Source organism: Salvelinus alpinus, chromosome 32, assembly GCF_045679555.1.
Source record: "Salvelinus alpinus chromosome 32, SLU_Salpinus.1, whole genome shotgun sequence".
Lineage (NCBI taxonomy): Eukaryota > Metazoa > Chordata > Actinopteri > Salmoniformes > Salmonidae > Salvelinus > Salvelinus alpinus.
Window position 1 is genome coordinate 29,553,787 of NC_092117.1, and position 25,956 is coordinate 29,579,742.

Genomic DNA, 25,956 nt, shown 5'->3' on the forward strand with positions numbered 1-25,956 from the left:
ATACTACTTGAGTAAAAGTCTAAAAGTATTTGGTTTTAAATATACTTAAGTATCAAAAGTAAAATAATAAATAATTAAAAATATTATTTTAACAGATAGCCAGGCGCAAACTCAAACACTCATACATCATTTACAAATGCCAGATCATAGGCAGTAGGGATGACCATGGATGTTCTCTTGATAAGTGCATGAATTGGACCATTGTCCTGTCCTGCTAAGCATTCAAAATGTAACGAGTACCTTTGGGTGTCAGGATAAATGTATGGGGCAAAAAGTACATTATTTTCTTAAGGAATGTAGTGAGGTAAAAGTTGTAAAAATTGTAAAGTAGTACTTTAAAGTATTTTTACTTAAGTACTTTACACCGCTGACATTCTGTGTGACTTCTGCACCATGCAGAAACAGAAGGTTTGAAATTGTTTAATCTTAACATTGTTTGACATTGTTTTGTTAATTTTTGGGGGTTCTATATTGTAAAGTGTTTTGGGGTCCTGGAAGAGCATTATATAAAACCTGTGTTTTCTTTCTCTTCTGAAGGCTGTGAAGTCCTGTCTGCTGTGCCAGGTCTCCTACTGTGAGACATACGTCAGGCCTCCTACTGTGAGGCATGTGCCTGGCCTCCTACTGTGAGACATATGTCAGGTCTCCTACTGTGAGGCATGTGCCAGGTCTCCTACTGTGAGACATGTGCCAGGCCTCCTACTGTGAGACATGTGCCTGGCCTCCTACTGTGAGACATGTGCCTGGCCTCCTACTGTGAGACATGTGCCTGGCCTCCTACTGTGAGACATGTGCCAGGTCTCCTACTGTGAGACATGTGCCAGGCCTCCTACTGTGAGACATGTGCCAGGCCTCCTACTGTGAGACATGTGCCAGGCCTCCTACTGTGAGACATGTGCCAGGCCTCCTACTGTGAGACATGTGCCTGGCCTCCTACTGTGAGACATGTGCCAGGTCTCCTACTGTGAGACATGTGCCTGGCCTCCCACTGTGAGACATGTGCCTGGCCTCCCACTTTGAGACATGTGCCTGGCCTCCTACTGTGAGACATGTGTCTGGCCTCCTACTGTGAGACATGTGTCAGGCCTCCTACTGTGAGACATGTGTCTGGCCTCCTACTGTGAGACATGTGCCTGGCCTCCTACTGTGAGACATGTGCCAGGTCTCCTACTGTGAGACATGTGCCTGGCCTCCTACTGTGAGACATGTGCCTGGCCTCCGACTGTGAGACATTTACATCTACGTCATTTAGCAGATGCTCTTATCCAGAGCAACTTACATGAACAGTTAGGGTTAAGTGCTTTGCTCAAGGGCACATTGACAGATGAGGGAGAAGATATGTGCCCAGCACGAAAAGCTGCTGGAGGTGTTCTGCCCCACCGACCAGACCTCAGTCTGTGTTCTCTGCATGATGGACTAACACAAGCACCACGACACTGTGCTGGCTGGCACCGAGTGGATTGAGAAACAACTAAATTAGTTTTGGTAACACCGTGTTCTAGTCTACCTGTATAAAAGGCTAGACAGATATTCTAGCACCGGGGCGTCCTCCCTTGGAACAGCTGTCTGAAGCTAGCCTTTTATACACTCCCTAATTATCCTTTCATATAGCCTTTATAACAGCTACATAAGACATTATGACATCCATCATAGGTCTGGTTCATATGTTGATGTTCCTATAACATTGTGTAAACGTTGTCCCCTACGGAAACAGCTGGGGTCCACCCTAGTGAAGTCTCAGCAGAGGATTGATCAGTGAGTGAAGAAGTGGACAGACCTTTGCCAGGCTGTGGAGTCAGTCAAGGTGGGTTCTTAAAAAGCCAAGACAAAAAAAAGACAAGACTTCCAGAAATATGAGTCATTTTAACCCGTTTTTTATTCAAATAACAGTGTCCATTTACATTTGTGCCCTGTCTCCTGTAACAGCAAACACTCATGTTCATTTGGAGGAAATAATGCTCCCATTGGCAGGATGGATGAAACTGGCATTGAAACCAGTGTGTCAGATATATTCTGTGTATCTGCAGAACAGGTTAGGTGAATACCATCTAATAGTTCAATCGAGCACAGGCTTAACTGAATGAACAACAAAGACGGAATGCAATATGACATTTTATTAAACCGTTTTGGGAATGACCTCGTCTGATGATGCCCAGATGTGATGGCAGGTAGCCCTGCTGGCATCAGGGCTGCTGGCATCAAAACCCCCACATTGTTGGTCTCATTCAGTAGTTTTTACCTGATAAAGTAGAATCCTGTAGTAGAATTATTTTAAAAGTACCATTCATATTCCTAAAACATACATTGAAAATGATAACGTTACTGTTGCTGCTTCCTGTTGTCGTGGCTTTTTGCTTTATGGCCGAGTGTCAAAAGACTGGTTTTAGATGCCCAAATTCATGATCAATATGCTGAAATAAATTACGATATTTTGAAGACCAATAAATAAAAGATACTCCCTACACACACGTCACACTTATGTTCAGATTATTTGTATTTTGCTAAATTAGTACCTTCTAAACTGGACATGCACCAATATTTACAAAGCGGTCACTGTTCTACTGTAATCAATAGAATCACAATTGAATCACTCACATCAATATTGTATTGAAATCAATGGAAGTGGGACAATAAACGCGGCGACATGTACCGTTTGCGCTCTTCTAACAGACAACAAACCTACATGTCTGTCGATATATGATCACCTGTCGTTGCCATTTATCAATATTTATATCTGTGAGAAAATGATTTCGGTAGATGGCCAATACGGAAAAGGAAACAAAACACCGTTTGACTGGATAATTTAAACGAATCACCACCTCACATCGATTTGTAACTAGCGACAGGGGTTGGTTTTCATTTTAATTATAGTTTAACCCTCAAATCCATGAATTCATGTGAGTCCAGATACTTTAATGGGCGGAGCGCCCGAATTTATTCAACCCACGGTGTTTTCAACATGATAGTTACGTTCTTTAGTCCCACTACCGACTGGCGCGTATGACAAAACCACTAAACGAAAGATAATGATCTGTTTTAAACAATAGATTTTGGGAGATCGGGATGACTATAAGCGTTAATGCTAAAATCACCAATCTGAGGTAAAAACGATGTGTATTTCCTGTAAGTCACGTGTGTTGAAAACGTTAATCTGTGTAATGTAGTAACACGTTCTGTCCACGATAGGGAAGTTACCGTAATATAACGTAGTAATTCAATATTTTCTATATGATAATAAATGTAACACACACACACACATTTTCACAACAATGACATATATTTCTTCCTATTTTAACCATGGAGAAATATTTTAAATGCTCCTAAACACAATTTAACCAGGATTTAGATTAGATCACGTGTGGCTCAGTTGGTAGAGCATGGCGCTTGCGATGCCAGGTTTGTGGCTTCGATTCCCATAGAAAAAAAGTATGAAGACGTATGCACTCACTACTGTAAATTGCGCTGGTTTAAAGCGTCTGCTAAAAATCTAACATGTAGATCGTCCATTGGAACTGTGCAGCAGGCAAAAAATGTTACTTCCCTATGTAGAGGGTAAATAGGTGAATGACATTCTGCATATGGCTAATAAAAGGAGAATATGATGATACTGTAACGACCTGGGTTTATAACCGCGGAAATCGACTCTGCCGCACGAGCATGCTTTTGCGGCACAGTCGATAGCGCGCCGGACCTCGTGCTCGAAGGTCGAGGGTTCGAGACCTGCTCCCTGCTGTTTCATCACAATACGTTTGTATTCATTCCCACTATTTCCGTAGAATAGGAATCAAAGTAAATTATGTTATGCTTACTGGATGAAGTAATGTAAACTACTACTAGATAATCTGCCTCTGAAGCTAATCAGGGTTGGTACCTGGATGGGAGACCAGATGCTGCTGGAAGTGGTGTTGGAGGGCCAGTAGGAGGAAAAATATCCCAATGCTCCATTGGGGACATTGCCCTGTGTAGGGTGCCGTCTTTCGGATGGGACGTTAAACAGGGGGACTGAATCTCTGTGGTCACTAAAGATCCCATGGCACTTATCGTAAGAGTAGGAGTATTAACCCTGGTGTCCTGGTTAAATTCCCAATCTGGCCCTCATGGCCACCTGATCCTCCACAGCTTTCAATTGGCTCATTCATCCCCCCTATTCTCCCCTGTAACTATTCCCCAGGTCGTTGCTGTAAATGAGAATGTGTTCTCAGTCAAGTTACCTGGTAAAATAAAAAAAATATGAACACATGAAGGTGTTGCTACTCCCAGTGGTGGAAAAACACAGAACATTTATGATTAAATGAACATTGACAACTAATCATGTGTCAAAATAAGAGAAAACTGGAACTTGTATTACAGTCATTATTCCTATAGGCAACTATAAGGAAGCAACAGCATAATTACACTGCATATTACACTGGTAGTTCCTCTGATGTAGGGCATTGTTTGGTCTATCTGGTTGAAACCTCCTGGCGTAAAGGTTAAGTGTTGGATTGACAGTCTCAGGGTCCTGTGTTCATGTCCTGTTTGGGGCTACTTCCCCCTGAATATGCAACAACCCTCCCACTCTGTCTGCCGAATTCTTTCTCTCTGCTCTTGTTTTCCTGGGCTCTGTTGCGTGCATAGATGGTGATAATGAAGGGTGTTGAATGGTGCCAAAGCAAACAAACAAGCCACAAAATGCCACAGCCAAAATCCAACAGTGTGTCTGCGTAGAGTCTCCTCAATATATGGGGGAACGGTGTATTTATCCCCAGGACACACCTGGGCTCGGGTGTGTCCCGGGGATAAATACACCTTTCCCCCATTCATCGAGGAGACTCTCCACACAGACACACTTGAATTTTGGCTGTGGCATTTTGTGGCTTGTTTGTTTGGCACCTATATGTGACGAGCTGACCTTGACCAAACTACTCTGAGGGCTCAGGTGTGATGACGTCACATGCCAGACTAGGAAAGGACAGGGGTTTCAGATAATATTTTTCAAAGCACTCATAGTGCTTTATGATATATGGTGGTTGGATCGGTGGATGGTCAGACTCGTATTCAATTAACGCAACTAATTCAATTCTCTTCAATCCCAGCCCCTGTGTGAGGAGGGTTTGTCAAGGAGTCACTGCTACTGGGAGGTGGACTGGAGAGGAACAGATACAGACATCGCCATCACCTACCAAAGCATCAACCGCAAGGGCAACAGCATGCAGCCTGGGGTGGAATGACAAGTCCTGGAGTCTGTACTGCTCTGAGGACAAATACTCCGTCGTGCACAAGAACCAAAGCACAGATATAGCCAAGCCCAGGATGTCAAGGGGAGGAGTGTATGTGGACCAGAAAAATGGGTCTCTGGCATTTTACAGTGTATCTCATAGCTTGAACCTCCCTCACAAAGTACAGACCACTTTCATAGAGAATCTCTACCCTACCTTCAGTCAGTGGTGTAAATATAATTTAAAGTACTACTTAAGTAGTTTTTGGGGGTATCTGTACTTTACTATTTATATTTTGGACAAATTTTACTTCACTACATTCCTAAATAAATAATGTACTTTTTACTCCATACATTTTCCCTGACACGCAAAAGTACTTGTTACATTTTGAATGCTTAGGACAGGAAAATGGTCAAATTCACGCACGTATCAAAAGAATATCCCTGGTCATCCCTACTGCCTCAGATCTGGCATTTGTAAATTATGTCTGAGTGTTGGATACATAAGTATATTTTAGCAATTACATTTACTTTTGATACTTAACTTTATTTAAAACCAAATACTTTGCTTTTTCTGAAGTAGTATTTTACTGGGTAACTTTCACTTTTACTTGAGTCATTTTCTATTATGGTATCTTTACGTGGATACTTTTTCCACCTCTGCCTTCAGTGTGTGGGGCTTTAGTGGGAACAGCTGAAGGGAGGTCTTGAACCAGTGATCCTACGGTTTCAGAGAAATCTCACTAAATCTGTGCCATAAAGGTCCAACCTTCTTGTAGTTGTATGCTTACATACAGGGAGGTTATACAAGCATATTGTATGAAATTTAAAAGTATTGATGCTCATTATTATTTATTGCCTTACCTCCTTACGCCATTTGCACACACTGTAAATATACTTTTTCTATTGTGTTATTGACTGTACGTTTGTTTATTCTATGTGTAACTCTCTGTTGTTTTTTGTGTTGCACTGCTTTGCTTTATCTTGGCCAGGTCGCATTTGTAAATGAGAACTTGTTATCAACTGGCCTACCTGGTTAAATAAAGGTGAAATAAAAAATGATAAAGTGTGGATATTTGGTTAATGCTGTCACTACAATATATGAATTACATTGTAATAAGTATGTAATTACAGAGAGATACAATGTAGTTTTATTATGAAAAACATGTTTTTGATTAGAGGAAAATACTAATAAAATGTTGCGAAAGCTTTGAGATGAGTGATGGGTCGGAATGTACTCTGACAGTTTTGTGACACAATTACAAATTAGTGTTGCAATGGAGTTGCAATGACAATGTCCTCTAACTGTCCATTCTTGTAAATGTATCACAAATAAAATGAAATAGCTTTTGAATCTCAGAAAGAACTGTATTGACGTTATACTAAAAACACACTTAATGCAAGGTTCAATTTACAGCCAAGCACCAGTTTTTCATTAATAATTTAGGAGGTTTCGAAGCACTAGGTGGCAGTATAAATGCATTCAATCTTGCCCTGCTGACACCAATGCATTTACATTGCGTTGAAGTCATCGGATCTTCATTTTGATTAACTGAAGGTAATTGATCGTTTTGGAAACCTTGAATGGAGTGAATGGAAGCATATCAAACACAAGTGTTGATGAGTTCGATATCACTCAAAGCATGCACGGACCAACTGTCAAGTGTCTTCACTGACATTTTCAACCTCTCCCTGACCGAGTCTGTAATACCTACATGTTTCAAGCAGACCACCATAGTCCCTGTGCCCAAGGAAGCGAAGGTAACCTGCCTAAATGATTACCGCCCCGGGGCGCTCACGTCGGTAGCCATGAAGTGCTTTGAAAGGCTGGTCATGGCTCACATCAACAGCATCCTCCCGGACACCCTAGACCCACTCCAATTTGCATACCGCCCCAACAGATCCACAGATGACACAATCTCAATCGCACTCCACACCGCCCTTTCTCACCTGGACAAAAGGAACACCTATGTGAGAATGCTGTTCATCGACTTCAGCTCAGCGTTCAACACCATAGTGCCCACGAAGCTCATCACTAAGCTAAGGACTCTGGGACTAAACACCTCCCTCTGCAACTGGATCCTGTACTTCCTGACGAGCCAACCCCAGGTGGTAAGAGTAGGCAACAATACGTCAGGACAAGAACCTCTCCCTCAATGTGAGCAAGACAAAGGAGCTGATCGTGGACTACAGGAAAAGGCGGGCTGAACAGGCCCCCATTAACATCAACGGGGCTGTAGTGGAGCGGGTCGAGAGTTTCAAGTTCCTTGGTGTCCACATCACCAACGAACTATCGTGGTCAAAACATACCAAGACAGTCGTGAAGAGGGCACGACAAAGCCTTTTCGCCCTCAGGAGACTGAAAATATTTGTCATGGGTCCCCAGATCCTCAAAAGGTTCTACAGCTGCACCATCAAGAGCATCCTGACCGGTTGCATCACCGCCTGGTATGGCAACTGCTCGACATCTGACCGTAAGGCGAGGGTAGTGCGAACGGCCCAGTACATCACTGGGGCCAAGCTTCCTGCCATCCAGGACCTCTATACCAGGTGGTGTCAGAGGAAAGCCCGTAAAATTGTCAGACTCCAGTCACCCAAGTTATAGACTGTTTTCTTTTCTACCGCACAGCAAGCGGTACCGGAGCGCCCAGTCTAGGACCAAAAGGCTCCTCAACAGCTTCTACCCCCAAGCCATTAGACTGCTGAACAATTCATAAAATTGCCACCAGACAATTGACATTATTGATCCCCCCTTGTACACTGCTGCTACTCACTCATAGTCACTTCGCCCCCACCTACATGTACAGATTACCCAAACTAGCCTGTACCCCTGCACACTGACTCGGTACCAGTGCCCCTTGTATATAGCCTCATTATTGTTATTCCTTGTTACTTTTTATTATTACTTTAGCCTACTTGGTAAATATTTTATTCTTCTTGAACTGCACTGTTGGTTAAGGGCTTGTAAGTAAGCATTTCACGGTAATGTTTACACTTGTTGTATTTGGCTCATGTGACAAATAAAGTTGGATTTGATTGATTCCGTTCCAGCCATTACTATGAACCTGCCCTCCTCAATGAAGGTGCCACCAACCTCCTGTGGTTTGAAATAGTCATGAAGATGGATGAATGGCTGAAATTGTTTCTCTACGGATTTAGATGTAATGTATATGACGCAATCGTGTACCTTCTACTAAGCTATGTTAATTTCATGCCACCTATTTGGTGTGACAAGTGTTGATAAAACGTTTACAAGAGACAGGAGAACAAGTAGAGACATTAGGACGAGGTGGATAATTTTATAATAAGTCCGTTTTATTTAAGTGTAAAGATATCAGGCAAAAGCGTGCACGGCCCCTTTCTGTCTAATTCTTATGGAATCGTCGGAGAAGAGAGCCCCTCTAAGCAGTACATACAGATTATATAGGCAACAAGCAAAGTAGGTTGATCTTGTCGTCTGGCCTTCCGATTGGTCGATCTGGGTCGTGGGTAGTCCTGTTCGGCCTGATGTCGACATTCCATTGGCTTTTCACACAGTTCTTTGTACTAGTCACATCCAAAGGCATCCTGCATGTGCGTTTGTTTTCACAGGCCCTATTCATGGGGGAGGGGATGTGTGTGTGGGTCTGACAAAGTAGTGGGAATGGGTGCATGTTGTGCCAAGAATAGCTTATGTTGAGAAGTGGTTAAAACAAGTTACTAGTATCTAATACAATTTCTTACACAAGAAGTTCTACTTTCCAGGCAGACTATTGAGATGCACCATGGTGTCAAAAATATACCACAAGACACGCGTGCCGAAAACGGTTATTGGGATGTAGGCCTAGTTAATACACTGAGTAACAGACTGTTGTCAACAGTGTGACCTAAATTCACAGAATAATGAGGATAACCATTTTTCTTAAAACAGGAACAAACGAACAAACAAAGCATTAGTCAAACAAACAAATCAGAGCTAAACTGCAGGCTCCAACATCGATGCATGTGGGGGCGCGAGAAATCTAATAGGTTCGCTTGATTTAGTTCGCTTGATTTAGTTCACCCGACCGTCGGTGAGCGGAGTTCGTCATTTGTTTCCATTGGATATTCAGTCGTTTTCTGCACCACTTGTCCAACCGGGCGAGATAAATTGAACGCACCCAGTCTCCCCCGATGGGGGAGGAGTTGCGCTCAACAGCTGGCAAGCCTGCTTTGATGATTTTTGACAAAGCTACCTCCCCACGGAGATACACGAAACACCGTCGGTTCCCTCAGAAAAGACACACACTAATTGTCCAATTCAAAGAAGAAAAACGAACAAGGGGGACTTAACTGTCAAAATATTCAAAACGAATATATACTGACCCGTTGGTATTTTTCGTGAGAAACACAGGAGAGATTTGCCTCGTTTAAAGATGCCTTTTTGACAGAGCTGTTGCTGCTATAGGCGCTCGAGACGAGAGTGAGGTGAAACGAAAGTTGGGAGCAAAAAACGAATCTTTCCAAAAGGGAAACGGTAAGATGCTGAGAATCTATCTTATCTTTATTTCCTGTAACAATTGGCTAGAGTTGATAGGCAATTTAGCATCAAACCGCTAACTGAATAATTAATATATTGCTGCGAAAGTGTCGAAAAAGTAATCTTGTGTGTTTACACTGTAAACCAGTTGACTATAGTCACCCATACCTAACTCATCTGTCCAGATTTCATAATAGCCAATAGTGACAACACGATGATGGTGATGTTGAGTAGCCTATCTTCTTCCTCTTTCCAGACTGGACACGTCGCCTCTCCACTCACTCCCTTTCCTCGCCTTCAAGTCACAAACACGTCGGCTGAGATGCGGCTGCCAGTTACCTGGAGTTAAATGCTAGTCCATGAGAGGAGAGTGCGAGTTTGGCCAAGGACGAGGAGAAAGAAGAAGAGGGCTATTTCCTGAAACAGAGGGACCGAGGGACAGAGCAGGGAGAGGACATGTCTTTTTGGGTCATACTACCTGTTAGTCTGCCTTCCTTGACCATCACTGGAATATGGGTTGTGTGAGTGTTTCTGCTTTTTGTTGATCTTTTAAGCCAACTCAAAATAGTCCATTGTTGTTTGGCCCTTTGGCCAAAGGCACAACATGTCTGGCACAGAATCTCAAACAGTCAGTCAGTGGCCAACTGTCATACAACATCAAAATACCATGATAAAGCAATCCACAGCCATAGTTTTATATAGATTTTTTTTATACCTGACATTTCATGGCAGGATTGGACAGTATCTAGTCATGCAAACCAACTGTGCCAACCACCACCACTGCTCTGGTCATAGAACCTGGCTGCATAGCTGCTGTGCATTCCAGGGCTCCATGGTCATATGAGTAGATTAGTTCTCTCCCCAGGCCTGCATGTGGCCTTAGATCACTACTGTCTATTATAGCTTGGGCTGTGATTCATCTCTCCCTCTCTCCCTCTCTCAAAATAGCAGGTTCAGGTAGACTGTAGGCCTATTGCTACAGGCCTCCCTATTCAATCCTTTATTAGGTCTAGGTCTATGTGAAGTCACTTGGGGTTGAGTCCTTAGATGAGTGTCTAGGGGTGACATTTGTCCTGCTCGAGTAGGGCTTGGAGGGAATGAGAGGGGATGAAGTTTCAAGTTTTGTCACGTGCACAAGTACAGTGAAATGCCTTTCTTGCAAGCTCTTTCCTGTAATCAATATCAGTAGTGCTATAAAGTAAAGTAGAACAAAAACATATGAGAAATAGAAATAAAAACACAAGAAAAGTAAGCTATATACAGGGTCTGCTCCAGAGTCAGTAGCTATATACAGGGTCTGCTCCAGAGTCAGTAGCTATATACAGGGTCTGCTCCAGAGTCAGTAGCTGCAGTGTTAGGGGTATGTATAGGGGTAAGAATATGTATAGGGGTAAGAAGACTAGGCATAAGGATATGTGATAAACAACAGAGTAGACACATTAGAAAAAGAAAAGACGTAATGAGGGTGGATGGAGAGACAGAAAAAGAGTGAGGAAGGAGGGACACTGAGGGAGGAGGGGGCGTTGGCTGCTGTGTTGCCGCCAGATTCCTCTCACCTATTTCCTTCCTGTCCAGTGGGACTCACAAGGGCACCCTGTCTCCCAGAGCAGTCAAGGGTCCCTTTCCTTGAGCAGCGTAATGTGAAAGGGCACGCTTTGTTACGTAACCCCCCCCCAGTGGGGGTAGGATAAGTACCACAACCCACACCCACATACAAACACTGTACCCTGTTCTGCGCCATGAAATAGCTACTGAGAACTAGACAATAATTTTGTAGTAGAGTCCACTCAAAGCTAGCCAGCTTCTTACATAGATTCTTCCATCAACCTTTCTGTTTGCAAATGTTTTTTTTCTATTTAAAAAGCTGCATGTAAATTGGCAATTCAGTGCAGAGGCCTTTTTCCATGCTCTTCTCAATGAGGAAAACAGGGAAAATTAAATATTAAATTGACCTTTTAGGTGTAGCCTGAGGTAACCTGCACAGATAGTCAGCCATTAAGCTCCTCTCTGTTTTCTTTCAGTGGATGACATCTTGGATGCTGATTTGATTACAGAACAACAAATGATCGCAGCACTTTCTCCGATGACATTTCATCTTCATTTAATTTATCATGGGGCAGTAAGAGTTTTTAGATTCAACAGTCTATCTACATTTCTGTTTAGTGTGTAGTTAGTTGTCCATGACGAAACTGTTAGAAATAACCATGATAATTATTTTGTGGTGTTCCAGAATGTACAGATTCTAGAAGTTTCCATGGTAATTGAATATAATGGCACCGGAGGGAATGGCGGCTGTTTTACGGGCTTCAGACCAATTGTGCTATTTTGTTTATCTTTTTGCGCAGATCTTAACTTTTTCCTACATAATGTTTCCGCTATTGTTTCATATGACCGAAAAGAGCTGCTGGACATCAGAACAGCTATCACTAACCTCGATTTGGACGACGACTTCTACTTCAATGAGTCAGAGTTCGAAAGACACATTGATTATCGTGGACCAGGCCCAAATCCCCGACACTCCAAATAAAGAGGAGGAGGAGGAGGCGGTGCTATAGAGGCCGGCGTGCGGGATACCTGGCGAGACTTATTGCCTCTACCCTCCGTTCTATTGGCGGACGTGCAATCGCTGGAGAATAAACTGGATGAGCTCTGTCAAGACTATCCTATCAACGTGATCTGAACTGTAATATCCTATGTTTTTCTGAGTCGTGGCTGTACAAGGACATGGTTAATATAAATCTAGCTGTTTTTTCTATACGTCGGCAGGACAGAGCGGTTGTGTCTGGGAAGCTCAGAGAAGGGTGTGTGCGTCTATGTTAACAACTGATGTGTGATCTCTAATATTAAGGAAGTCTCGAAGTTCTGCTCGCCTGAGTTCGAATACCTCACAATAAGCTGTAGACCACACCATTTACCAAGAGACTTTTCATCTATATTTTTCATAGCTGTCTGTTTACCACCACAAACCGATGCTGGCACTAAGACCACACTCAACAAGCTGTATAGGGCCATAAGCAAACAAAAAAATGCTTACCCAGAGGCGGCTCTTAATGGTCGGTGACTAATGCAGGAAAACTGAAATCTGTTTTTACCTTATTTCTACCAGCATGTGACACCAGTGACATCACCTAGATCACCTTTACTCCACACACAGAGACACATACAAAGCTCTCCCTTGCCCTCCATTTGGCAAATCTGACCATAACTCCTGATTCCTGCTTACAAGCAAAAACTCAAACAGGAAGAGAACAAGAGGAACCCAGTTTTGTAACCGTCGGTGTGTAGTTGTGCGCTGCCAAATACAGAAGGTTAACCCATCTTATAAACTGAGTTGTTTAATATACTTAGTACTCAATACGGGAGTGGCCCGATGAAGCGGATGCTAAGCTACATCACTGTTTCGCTAGCACAGACTGGAATATGTTGAGGAGTTTACCACATCAGTCACCAGCCATATTAAAAAGTGCATTGAAGACGTTGTCCCCACAGGGATCGTACGTACATATCCCAACCAGAAGCCATGGTTTACAGGCAACATTCGCACTGAGCTATGGCTAGAGATGCTGCTTTCAAGGATCGGGACACTAATCCAGAAGCTTATAAGAAATCCTGCTACATCCTCCGACAAACCATCAAACAGGCAACACATTAATACAAGCCCAAGATCGAATCCTATTACACCGGCTCTGACGCTAGTCGATGTGGCAGGGCTTGCAAACTATCACGGATTACAATGGAAAACCCAGCCGCGAACTGTCCAGTGACACAAGCCTACCATACAAGGTAAATACCTTCTATGCGCACTTCGAGGCTAGTAACACTGAACTATGCATGAGAGTTGATGTAAGACCTTTTAAACAGGTTAACTTTCAGAAGGCCTTGGGCCTCCCGAGTGGCGCAGCAGTCTAAGGCACTGCATCGCAGAGCTAGCGGCGTCACTACAGATCAGGGTTGGATACCGGACTGTGTCGCAGCCGGGCCACGACCGGGAGACCCATGAGGCAGCGCACAATTGGCCCAACGTCGTCCGGGTTAGGGGAGGGTTTGGCCGGCCGGGATGTCCTTGTCCCATCGCGGTCTAGCGACTCCTGTGGCGGGTGTACAGTGTGGCGGATGTCCCATCCCACCTCCTGTGGCGGGTGTCCCATCGCGCTCTAGCGACTCCAGTCACCAGGTGTACAGTGTTTCCTCTGACACTGGTGCGGCTGGCTTCCCGGTTTTGCAAGCAGTGTGTGAAGAAGCAGTGCGGCTTGGCGGGTTCGTGTTTCGAGGGACGCATGGCTCTCGACCTTCGCCTCTTCCGAGTTCGTACGGGTGTTGCAGCGATGGGACAAGACTGTAACTACCAATTTGGATATCACGAAAAGGGGTAACAATGTAAAAACATTTCCCAAGACCTTTAACCTCTCTTGGGTAGGGGGCAGTATTTTTACGTCCAGATGAAAAGGATGCCCAAAGTAAACTGCCTGTTACTCAGGCCCAGAAGCTAGGATATGCATATAATTGGTATATTTGGATAGAAAACACTAACGTTTCTAAAACTGTTAAAATTGATGTCTGAGTATAACAAAACTGATATGGCAGGTGAAACCCCAAGGACAAACCATCCCCCCAAAAAAAGACAATTTCAGCCTACCACTATTTTCAATGGCTATCACTTTTATTATAAGGCCAAGTCCTCCCAGATTGCAGTTCCTATGGCTTCCACTAGATGTCAACAGTCTTTTAGAAAGAGTTTCAGGCTGGTTATTGGAAAAATGAGCCATGAATTGTAGTTTTTCTAGGTGGCTCCCATTTTGGCTGTAGTGTTTCCAAGCGCGTGGAAGAGAGTGCGTTCTTTGGTATTTTTCTCCGGTAAAGACTAACGATTCTCCGTCTTAAATTTGATAGGTACCCTAATACGTAAATAAACTAAGGTTTGATTGTAAACGATGTTTGACTTGTTTGGAAAAGTTTATTAGGGAAACTGGGTGGATTATTGACTGAAGCGCACCAGCTAAACTGAGTTTTTATGGATATAAAGAAGGACATTATCGAACAAAAGGACCATTTGTGATGTAACTGGGACCTTTTGGAGTGCCAACAGAATATCATCATCAAAGGTAAGGAATTTTTTATATCGCTATTTCTAGAGAAATTGCCCTTAGGCTCTAACCAAACCACACTTGGTGTTATTTTAACTTCAAGATATCCATGAGTTCACAAAACAGAGTTTGAGGAAAGTGGAAAACTGGTTGAAAACAGTTAGTCAGCCCAGCTCAGCGAGACGGGACTGTTCAGGTTGAGTGAATGTGATGATTGTGTTTCCCTTTTCTAACTGTCCTCTTTGTTTTATAAACCCTTCTGCTACAGTGTCTTGCGAAAGTATTCACCCTCCTTGGCATTTTTCCTATTTTGTTGCCTTACAATCTGGAATTACAATAGATTTTTGGGTGGGTTGTATCATTTGATTTACACAACGTGCCTACCACTTTGAAGATGCAAAATAATTTTGGTGAAACAAACAAGAAATAAGACAAAAGAACAGAACTTGAGCATGCATAACTATTCACCCCACCGAAGTCAATACTTTGTAGAGCCACCTTTGGCAGCAATTACAGCTGCAAATCTCTTGGGGTATGTCTCTATAAGCTTGGCACATCTAGCCACTGGGAGTTTTGTCCATTCTTCTAGGCAAAACTGCTCCAGCTCATTCAAGCTGGATGGTTTCCGCTGGTGTACAGCAATCTTTAAGTCAGACTACAGATTCCCTATTGGATTGAGGTCTGGGCTTTGACTAGGCCATTCCAATACATTTAAATGTTTCCCCTTAAACCACTCGAGTGTTGCTTTAGCAGTATGCTTAGGGTCATTGTCCTGCTGGAAGGTGAACCTCTGTCCCAGTCTCAAATCTCTGGAAGACTGAAACAGGTTTCCCTCAATATCTCTGTATTTAGTGCCATCCATTCCTTCCCCACATCATGATGATGCTGCCACCACCATGCTTCACTGTGAGGATGGTGTTCTCAGGGTGATGAGAGGTGTTGGGTTTGCACCAGACAAAGTGTTTTTTTTTATGGCCAAAAAGCTCAATTTTAGTTTCATTTGACCAGAGTACCTTCTTCCATATGTGTGGGGAGTCTCCCACATGCCTTTTGGCTAACACCAAACGTGTTTCCTTATTTCTTTCTTTAAGCAATGGTTTTTTCCCCGGCTACTCTTCCGTAAAGCCCAGCTCTGTGGAGTGTACGGCTTAAAGTGGTCCTTTGGACATATAATCCTATCTCCGCTGTGGAGCTTTGCAGCTCCTTCAGGGTTATCTTTGGTCTCTTTGTTGGCTCTGATTAATGTCCTCCTTGCCTGGTCTGTGAGTTTTGGTGGGCGGCCCTCTCTTGGCAGGTTTGTTGTGGTGCCATATTATAAAAAAAAAATAAAAAAAAATGGATTTAATGGTGCTCTGTGGGATGTTCAAAGTTTCTGATATTTCTTTATAACCCAACCCTGATCTGTACTTCTCCACAACTTTGTCCCTGACCTGTTTGGAGAGCTCCTTGGTCTTCATGGTGCCGCTTGCTTAGTGGTGTTGCCCCTTGCTTAGTGGTGTTGCAGACTCTGGGGCCTTTCAGAATAGGTGTGTGTATATATTGCACACAGGTGGACTTAAATAATGTGACTTCTGAAGGTAATTAGTTGCACCAGATCTTATTTAGGGGCTTCATAGCAAAGGGAGTGAATACATATGCACGCACCACTTTTCAGTTTCAAATTTATAGAATTTTTTGAAAAAAGCATATTTTTTTTCACTTCACCAATTTGGACTATTTTGTCTGTCCATTACATGAAATCCAAATAAAAATCTATTTAAATTACAGGTTGCAATGCAACAAAATAGGGAAAACACCAAGGCACTGTACCTGAGTGGCCCATGCAGGCGGAGGACACTCAGGAATCTTTTACAACCTGTGTGTGTGGAAGAGAGCTGTGGTATTCTGGGTCTGTGTGTGTGCCTCCCATTCACACCTACCTGTCCAAGTTCAACTTGGTGTGTGTGAATGGCAGCGTAGCATACACAAGCTGACTCTTGTATTGTGGAGAAGTCCCTGTTACTGGGCTCGTGCTTTGATGCTCTTCCCCTCTCGCTCTCTTTCTCCCCCTCTTTCTCTCTCCATATTTCCCTATCTGTTGTCTCTCTCTCTGGCCTAGTGATGATGGTTATTCATGGTTGCCATGGCATCAGATGGCAGAGTTTGTGTTTACCAAATGTAATTTATTTTGGGGTTCAGGTGGTGTGTGTGCAAATGTTATGTCATGATGCCCCTAGTAGGGAGAAATCACTATTTTCTCCTTTTTGACGTTATGGAGGTTTTTAACCGTATTTTATGTTTTTAAATAATGAAGTTCGAAATCTGACCCCTGAGCATTGTCAGATGTATGCACACAGGAGGACAAACTGTGGGTGTTTCTCAATATGCATACTCCACACTCTCATGCTCCGAGTGCATTCTCTGAGGACATTCTCTTGAGTACGTTCTTGTGAGGACGAAGAACACATGACATTTGAGAAGCACCCCCCCCCCCACACTGCATTACCTCACGCTGCCCCTCCCATTCAGTGAATCTTCTTCCAGCCACAAAAATGGCAACAATAGAGACGAAACCAGATATACACAAAGCTAACGTTTTACTTCTTAACTATCAGCGAGCTATATGTGAATCACAGATATTTAGCTAACCAGATAGTTTTATGTCATTTTTGCCTGTTAAACTAATGCTATGCAAGGTAGATGTTAATTAGTGGGTAGCTAACTGCCAATTCTATGTGGCTAGCTACAGTTGAAGTTGGAAGTTTACATACACCTTAGCCAAATACATTTCAACTCAGTTTTTCACAATTCCTGACATTTAATCCCAGTAAAAATTCCCTGTCTTAGGTCAGTTAGGATCACCACTTTATTGTAAGAATGTGAAATGTCAGAATAGTAGTAGAGAATTATTTATTTCAGCTTTTATTTATTTCATCACATTCCCAGTGGGGCAGAAGTTTATATACACTCAATTAGTATTTGGTAGCATTGCCTTTTACATTGTTTAACTTGGGTGAAACGTTTTGGGTAGCCTTCCACAAGCTTCCCACAATAAGTTGGGTGAATTTTGGCCCATTCCTCCTACCAGAGCTGATGTAACTGGGTCAGGTTTGTAGGCCTCTTTGCTCACACCTGCTTTTTCAGTTCTGCCCACAAATGTTCTATAGGATTGAGGTCAGGGCTTTGTGATGGCCACTCCAATACCTTGACTTTGTTGTCCTTAAGCCATTTTGCCACAACTTTGGAAGTATGCTTGGGGGTCATTGTCCATTTGGAAGACCCATTTGCGACCAAGCTTTAACTTCCTGACTGATGTCTTGAGATGTTGCTTAAATATATCCACACAATTTTCCCCCCTCATGATGCCATCTATTTTGTGAAGTGCACCAGTCCCTCCTGCAGCAAAGCACCCCCACAACATGATGCTGCCACCCCCGTGCTTCACGGTTGGGATGGTGTTCTTCGGCTTGCAAGCCTCCCCCTTACTCCTCCAAACATAACGATGGTCATTAGGGCCAAACAGTTCTATTTTTGTTTCATCAGACCAGAGGACATTTCTCCAAAAAGTACGATCTTTGTCCCCATTGTGCAGTTGCAAACCGTAGCCTGGCTTTTTTTATGGCGGTTTTGGAGCAGTGGCTTCTTCCTTACTGAGCGGCCTTTCAGGTTATGTTGATATAGGACTCGTTTTACTGTGGATATAGATACTTTTGTACCTGTTTCCTCCAGCATCTTCACAAGGACCTTTGCTGTTGTTCTGGGATTGATTTGGACTTTTCGCAGCAAAGTACGTTCATCTCTAGGAGACAGAACACGTCTCCTTCCTGAGCGGTATGACGGCTGCGTGGTCCCATGGTGTTTATACTTGCGTACTATTGTTTGTACAGATGAACGTGGTACCTTCAGGCGTTTGGAAATTGCTCCCAAGGATGAAACAGACTTGTGGGGGTCGACTTGGCTGATTTCTTTTGATTTTCACACGATGTCAAGCAACGAGGCACTGAGTTTGAAGGTAGGCCTTGAAATACATCCACAGGTACACCTCCAATTGACTCAAATGATGTCAATTAGCCTATCAGAAGCTTGTAAAGCCATGATGTCATTTTCTGGAATTTTCCAAGCTGTTTAAAGGCACAGTCAACTTAGTGTATGTAAACTTCTGACCCACTGGAATTGTGATAGTGAAATAATCAGTCTGTAAACAATAGTTGGAAAAATTACTTGTGTCATGCACAAAGTAGATGTCCTAACCGACTTGCCAAACTATAGTTTGTTGACAAAGTTGTGGAGTGGTTGAAAAACGGGTTGTAATGACTCCAACCTAAGTGTATGTAAACCTACATCAACTGTAGGTAACAGTAGTAGCTAGCCAGTTAACTCTAGCCCTATTGACTTACAATGGGCTTGCGGTCTACGTACACTACAGTGGGTATTGTAGGCAGGTAAACATGCAATCCTCAAATGTTTTCTTGCCTAACATCATTATTTGGAAACGGTATATTGATGATATTTTTGTTCTATGGAGGGGTGATGCAAAACTGCTCCAGGCGTTCCATGCTTTTCTTAACTCCTGTTCTACGCATCTGAGATTTACTGTGCAATCTGATACACGTCAAATCAGTTTTCTTGATCTTCTGATTAGAGGTCGACCGATTATGATTTTTCACCGCCGATACTGATTTATTGGAGGACCAAAAAAAGCTGATACCGATTAATCGGCCTATTATTTATATATATATATATATATATATATATATATATTTATTTGTAATAATAATAATGACAATTACAACAATACTGAATGAACAATGAACACTTTTATTATAACCTTATATAATACATCAGTAAAATCAATTTAGCCTCAAATAAATAATGAAACATGTTCAATTTAGTTTAAATAATGCAAAAACAGTGTTGGAGAAGAAAGTAAAAGTGCAATATGTGCCATGTAAAAAAAGCTAACGTTTAAGTTCCTTGCTCAGAACATGAGAACATATGAAAACTGGTGGTTCCTTTAAACATGAGTCTTCAATATTCCCAGGTAAGATGTTTTAGGTTCAATTCAACTAAATTGAACATAGGACTATTTCTCTATACCATTTGTATTTCATATACCTTTGACTATTGGATGTTATAATAGGTACTTTAGTATTTCCAGCCTAATCTCAGGAGATGATAGGCTTGAAGTCATAAACAGCGCAATACTTGAAGCATTGTGAAGAACTGCTGGCAAACGCAGGAAAGTGCTGTTTGAATGAATGCTTACGAGCCTGCTGCTGCTTACCACCGCTCAGACTGTTCTATCAAATCATAGACTTAATTATAATATAATAACACACAGAAATATGAGTCTTAGTTTCCGGATTTGACCATATTAATGACCTATCATTTCGAAAACAAAACTTTTATTCTTTCAGTGAAATACGGAACCGTTCTGTATTTCATCTAACGGGTGGCATCCATAAGTCTAAATATTGTTGTTACATTGCACAACCTTCAATGTAATGTCATTATTATGTAAAATTCTGGCGTATTAGTTTGCAACGAGCCAGGCGGCCCAAACTGTTGCATATACCCTGACTCTGCGTGCAATGAACGCAAGAGAAGTGACACAATTTCCCTAGTTAATTATGCCTGCTGACATAAATTTTTTAAAACTAAATATGCAGGTTTAAAAATACACTGCTCAAAAAAATAAAGGGAACACTAAAATAACACATCCTAGATCTGAATGAATGAAATATTGTTATTAAATACTTTTTTCTTTACATAGTTTAATGTGCTGACAACAAAATCAATCAAATTATCAATGGAAATCAAATTTATCAACCCATGGAGGTCTGGATTTGGAGTCACACTCAAAATTAAAGTGGAAAACCACACTACAGGCTGATCCAACTTTGATGTAATGTCCTTAAAACAAGTCAAAATGAGGCTCAGTAGTGTGTGTGGCCTCCATGTGCCTGTATGACCTCCCTACAACGCCTGGGTATGCTCCTGATGAGGTGGCGGATGGTCTCCTGAGGGATCTCCTCCCAGACCTGGACTAAAGCATCCGCCAACTCCTGGACAGTCTGTGCAACGTGGCGTTGGTGGATGGAGCGAGACATGATGTCCCAGATGTGCTCAATTGGATTCAGGTCTGGGGAACGGGCGTGCCAGTCCATAGCATCAATGCCTTCCTCTTGCAGGAACTGCTGACACACTCCAGCCACATGAGGTCTAGCATTGTCTTGCATTAGGAGGAACCCAGGGCCAACCGCACCAGCATATGGTCTCACAAGGGGTCTGAGGATCTCATCTCGGTACCTGAGCCACTTGTGTGGGTTGTAGACTCCGTCTCATGCTACCACTAGAGTGAAAGCACCGCCAGCATTCAAAAGTGACCAAAACATCAGCCAGGAAGCATAGGAATTGAGAAGTGGTCTGTGGTCACCACCTGCAGAATCACTCCTTTATTGGGGGTGTCTTGCTAATTGCCTATAATTTCCACCTGTTGTCTATTCCATTTGCACAACAGCATGTGAAATGTATTGTCAATCAGTGTTGCTTCCTAAGTGGACAGTTTGATTTCACAGAAGTGTGATTGACTTAGAGTTACATTGTGTTGTTTAAGTGTTCCCTTTATTTTTTTGAGTAGTGTATATACTTCTGTGTATTGATTTTAAGAAAGACATTGATGTTTATGGTTCGGTACATTCGTGCAACGATTGTGCTTTTTTTGCAAATGCGCTTTTGTTAAATCATCCCCCGTTTGGTGAAGTTGGCTGTCTTTGTTAGGAAGAAATGGTCTTCACACAGTTCGCAACGAGCCAGGCGGCCCAAACTGCTGCATATAACGCTACCCTGACTCTGTTGCACAGAACGCAAGTTCCCTAGTTAAACACAATTTCCCTAGTTAAAAGAAATTCATGTTAGCAGGCAATATTAACTAAATATGCAGGTTTATAAATATGTACTTGTGTATTGATTTTATGAAAGACTTTGATGTTTATGGTTAGGTACACATTGGTGCAACGACAGTGCTTTTTTTCTCGAATGTGCTTGTTAACTTCTCTGGAATATGTGGGACGCACCTCAACAACAGCTAGTGAAATTGCAGGGCGCCAAATTCAAAACAACAGAAATCTCATAATTAAAATTCCTCAAACATACAAGTATTATACACCATTTTAAAGATACACTTCCTGTTAATCCAGCCACAGTGTCTGATTTCAAAAAGGCTTTACGGCGAAAGCACACCTTCCGCTTATGTTAAGTCAGCGCCTAGCCACAGAAAAACATACAGCCATTTTTCCAAAGAAGGAGAGGTGTCACAAAAGACAGAAATAGCGTTAACATTAATCACTAACCTTTGATCTTCACCGGATGGCACTCCCAGGACTCCATGTTAGACAATAAATGTGTGTTTTGTTCGATAAAGTTAATCTTTATGTCCAAAAACCTAATTTGAAATTGGTGCGTTATATTCAGAAATGCATTGTCTCAAACAAACATCCGGTGAAAGTGCAGAGGGCCACACCAAATTCCAGAAATACTCATCATAAACATTGATGAAAGATACAAGTGTTAAACACACAATTAAAGATACACTTCTCCTTAATGCAACCGCTGTGTCAGATTTCAAATAAGTTTTACGGTAAAAGCACACCATGCAATTATGTTGGTTCAGCGCCTAGACACAGAAAAACATACAGCCATTTTCCAACCGAGGAGAGGTGTCACAACTCAGAAATAGCGTTATAAATATTCACTTACCTTTGATCTTCATCGGAAAGTACTCCCAGGATTCCCAGTTCCACCATAAATGTTCGATAAAGTCCATCATTTATGTCCAAATACCTCCTTTTTGTTCGCACGTTTAGTTCAGTAATCCAAATGCACAACGCGCGAGCACTAAGTCCAGACGAAAAGTCAAAAAAGTTACATTACAGTTCGTAGAAACATGTCAAACGATTGATTATATACATCTTTAGGATGTTTTTATCATAAATCTTCAATAATATTCCAACCGGACAATTCCTTTGTCTTTTGAAATGAAGGGGAAAGTAACTCGCTCTCACGGCTGCGCGTGAGACTTAGCTCATGGCATTCTGCCAGACACCTGGTTCAAACAGCTCTTATTCGCTCCCCCTTCATAGTAGAAGCCTGAAACAAGGTTCTAAAGACTGTTGACATCTAGTGGAAGCCTTAGGAAGTGCAATCTGACCCCATTTACACTGTATATTGGATAGACTTGATAACCTACAAACCTCAGATTTCCCACTTCCTGGTTGAATTTTTTCTCAGGTTTTTGCCTGCCATATGAGTTATGTTATACTCAGACATCATTCAAACAGTTTTAGAAACTTCAAAGTGTTTTCTATCAAAATCTACTAATTATATGCATATTCTATCTTCTGGGCCTGAGTAGCAGGCAGTTTACTCTGGGCACCTTATTCATCCAAGCTACTCAATACTGTCACCCAGTCCCAAAAGTTAAATTGCCCGTTTGGCGAAGTAGGCTGTGATTCAATGATAAATTAACAGGCACCGCAGCGATTTATATGCAACGCAGGACAAGCTAGATAAACTAGTAATATCATCAACAATCTGTAGTTAACTAGTGATTATGTTAAGCTTGATTGTTTTTTATAAGATACGTTTAATGCTAGCTAGTACCTTACCTTGGCTCCTTGCTGCACTCGCATAACAGGTATTCAGCCTGCCACACAGTCTCCTCGTGGAGTGCAATGTAATTGGCCATGATCGGTGTCCAAAAATGCAGATTTACCAATTTTGTTATGGAAACTTGAAATCGGCCATTCCGATTAATCGGTCGACCTCTACTTCTGATCCTGTGTGAAGAAAATGTTCTATACGCTGATCTTTACAGGAAACCTACTGATCGTAACAGTTTGAGGGCTGATAGTTGTCACTCACTTCCCTTGAAAAACAGTTTGCCCTATAGCCAATTCTGTCGAATCAAAAGAATTTGCAAAAAACAGATTTCGACAGAAATATGACTGAGAAAGAAAATTCAAGGAGAGGGGGTACAAAAATGGTCAGATTTAATACTGCTATTGAGAAAATTAAAAAACAAAACGCGAAATGACCTTTTTCAAGGTCAGTCTTGCAAAAAGAAGCGTTCTTGCGTTCTAACTACCCGCTATTCAAAGTGCTCTGAACAAATTAAGGGAATCGTTCACAAACTTTGGCACATTCTACGAGCCGATGATAGTATCGGTAATATGTTTATTTTGGACCTTCCCTTGGTCTAATTCTCGCGGGGCAGAAATCTCAGATCAATTGGTAAACTCTGATTTTACCACCCCAAGATATCCCTACACAGCGTCTATTTGCGGCCCTACTGGATGGAAACTACAAGTGTAATGGCTGTGCTCAATGCAATGGCACTTATAAATGTAGATCCTTCAAACACCCCCAAACAGGGAAACAGATCCCAATCAAAGGTGTTATCACATGCTCCACCAAGGCAGTTATTTATTTTATAACTTGTCCTTGTAGTAAAAATGATGTGATTTAAAACAAAACGCGAATTAAAAGTACGAATCTCGGAGCGTCGTAGCACCACTAGGTGCAAAAACTCGACTTACCCAGTTGCGGCACACTTTTTGGAAGAAAACCTCTCGATTTTGTCTCTATGTTATATTGGCATCGAACATGTCACGCTCCCTAGGAAAGGGGGTGACCTCTACAATTTATTGTTAAAACAAGATGCTGCCTGGATCTTTAATTTAAAGACTCTTGCTCCCTTCAGTCTCAACGTAGACTTTGATCTGAAGCCATTCTTGTGATTATTGTGATTGTGCCATTGTAAATGTTTGTAGGCTTATGTAGCCAAATTGTATCTATGATCTTACGCTATCCATTTGTTTTTTGTATGCTATTTTAATATATGAGAATTAACCAATGATATCAGGCCAGACCCCACCATGATTAGACACCTATGTCTTTTGACACTATAAACGAGTCACCCCGCAGTGTTTATCATTATACCCTGATGAAGACAGCTTATTAGGTTATTAAATTATTGCACTTGAGCTCCTAGAGTGTGAGACTCTCCTTTTATTTTTTTAGTGTTCTACTCTGCTAGCCAGCACCTCGCCTAAATAGGTGTGTTTTTTTCGCCTCTAAAACATGCTAAAATGAACATAATTTAATAAATTCATACTATCATGAAATATTGTGTTCAAGAAACGTATGAGATGTGAATAGGCAACATTTAATTCCAAAGTCTGAGTTTATTTTCTCTCCCTTCAGTTCAAATAATGTCTGTAATTGATTTCATGAAATGTTGCGTAATTTTTACGTGATTGCGTCATATTTCTGTGCATACTTTCCGTTGAAGCTTTCTCCGATGCACGCTTCAAAATATGTACAAACGGAGTACGCATCTGAGAAGTGCCTTCCCATACATTGATTTGGACTCATACTCCGACCTTCCCGTGCTCGGAGCACCTTAGTATGCATTTTGAGAAAGACCCTGTGTGTTTGTGACAGCCTACACGGATGTCTGTCTCATCTACTGCATGGTGTTGTGCTTCGTCATTTTTCAATGACAATTACCCTTTATCAGAGTTTTGATTTTGTTGGGTGCATTATATTCTGGTGCACAATTTCTTTTCTCTCTCCTCTCTCTCTCTCCCCTCTCTTTACCCCTTCTCTCACCCCTCTCATCTCTCCGGTCAGTGCCCCTCTGAGTGGGAGACCAAGCTGAATCAACCTGTTTCTGGGTTAGAACACACTGACCAGACTGGTCCTCCAGGAGTATACCCAGATTTCCTGATATTAGTCCAGTCCAGTGACCGATTTTTAGTCCAATTCAAGCAAACCAGAGTATCGATTGGAATTAGACGACACTTTGTGGTGATTTTGATCAGTTAGAATTGCTAGCTGATTTGTTATCAGGTGACCTGGTTTCCAGGGGCAAGTAGACAGGACTATCTCAGTGACAGGGTGTTGTGTGTTCTTATTGCTTGGTTTATTTGTTGTAACAGTGCAATGACAGCATAGATGGAGAGCATAGCCTACATTGAGAGAGCATACAACCAGTGACAACCTTTAAACTACATTGGATGTGATTTTCTCCCCCCCCCCCCCCCCCACCGATTTTTAGCTGGTATTACAGGAATTTGAGAGCCGATCTAGGTTGTATATTCTACAGTGGACAGGTTGCTTGCCTCCCCTGGATTTCT

At 42.2% G+C, this 25,956-nt stretch overlaps 1 protein-coding gene across 1 annotated transcript in view; it reads left to right on the forward strand.

Annotated features, from left to right (window-relative positions):
* The first annotated feature begins 9,400 nt into the window (after nt 1–9,400).
* Nucleotides 9,401–25,956, forward strand: part of LOC139562478 (transmembrane protein 150A-like) — a 50,791-nt gene continuing 34,235 nt past the window's right edge. The window contains exons 1-2 of the mRNA XM_071380205.1: nt 9,401–9,692; nt 9,952–10,216. Coding sequence (XP_071236306.1) covers nt 10,152–10,216 — 65 coding nt within the window. The 5' untranslated portion in view covers nt 9,401–9,692; nt 9,952–10,151. The remainder of the gene's footprint in view (nt 9,693–9,951; nt 10,217–25,956) is intronic.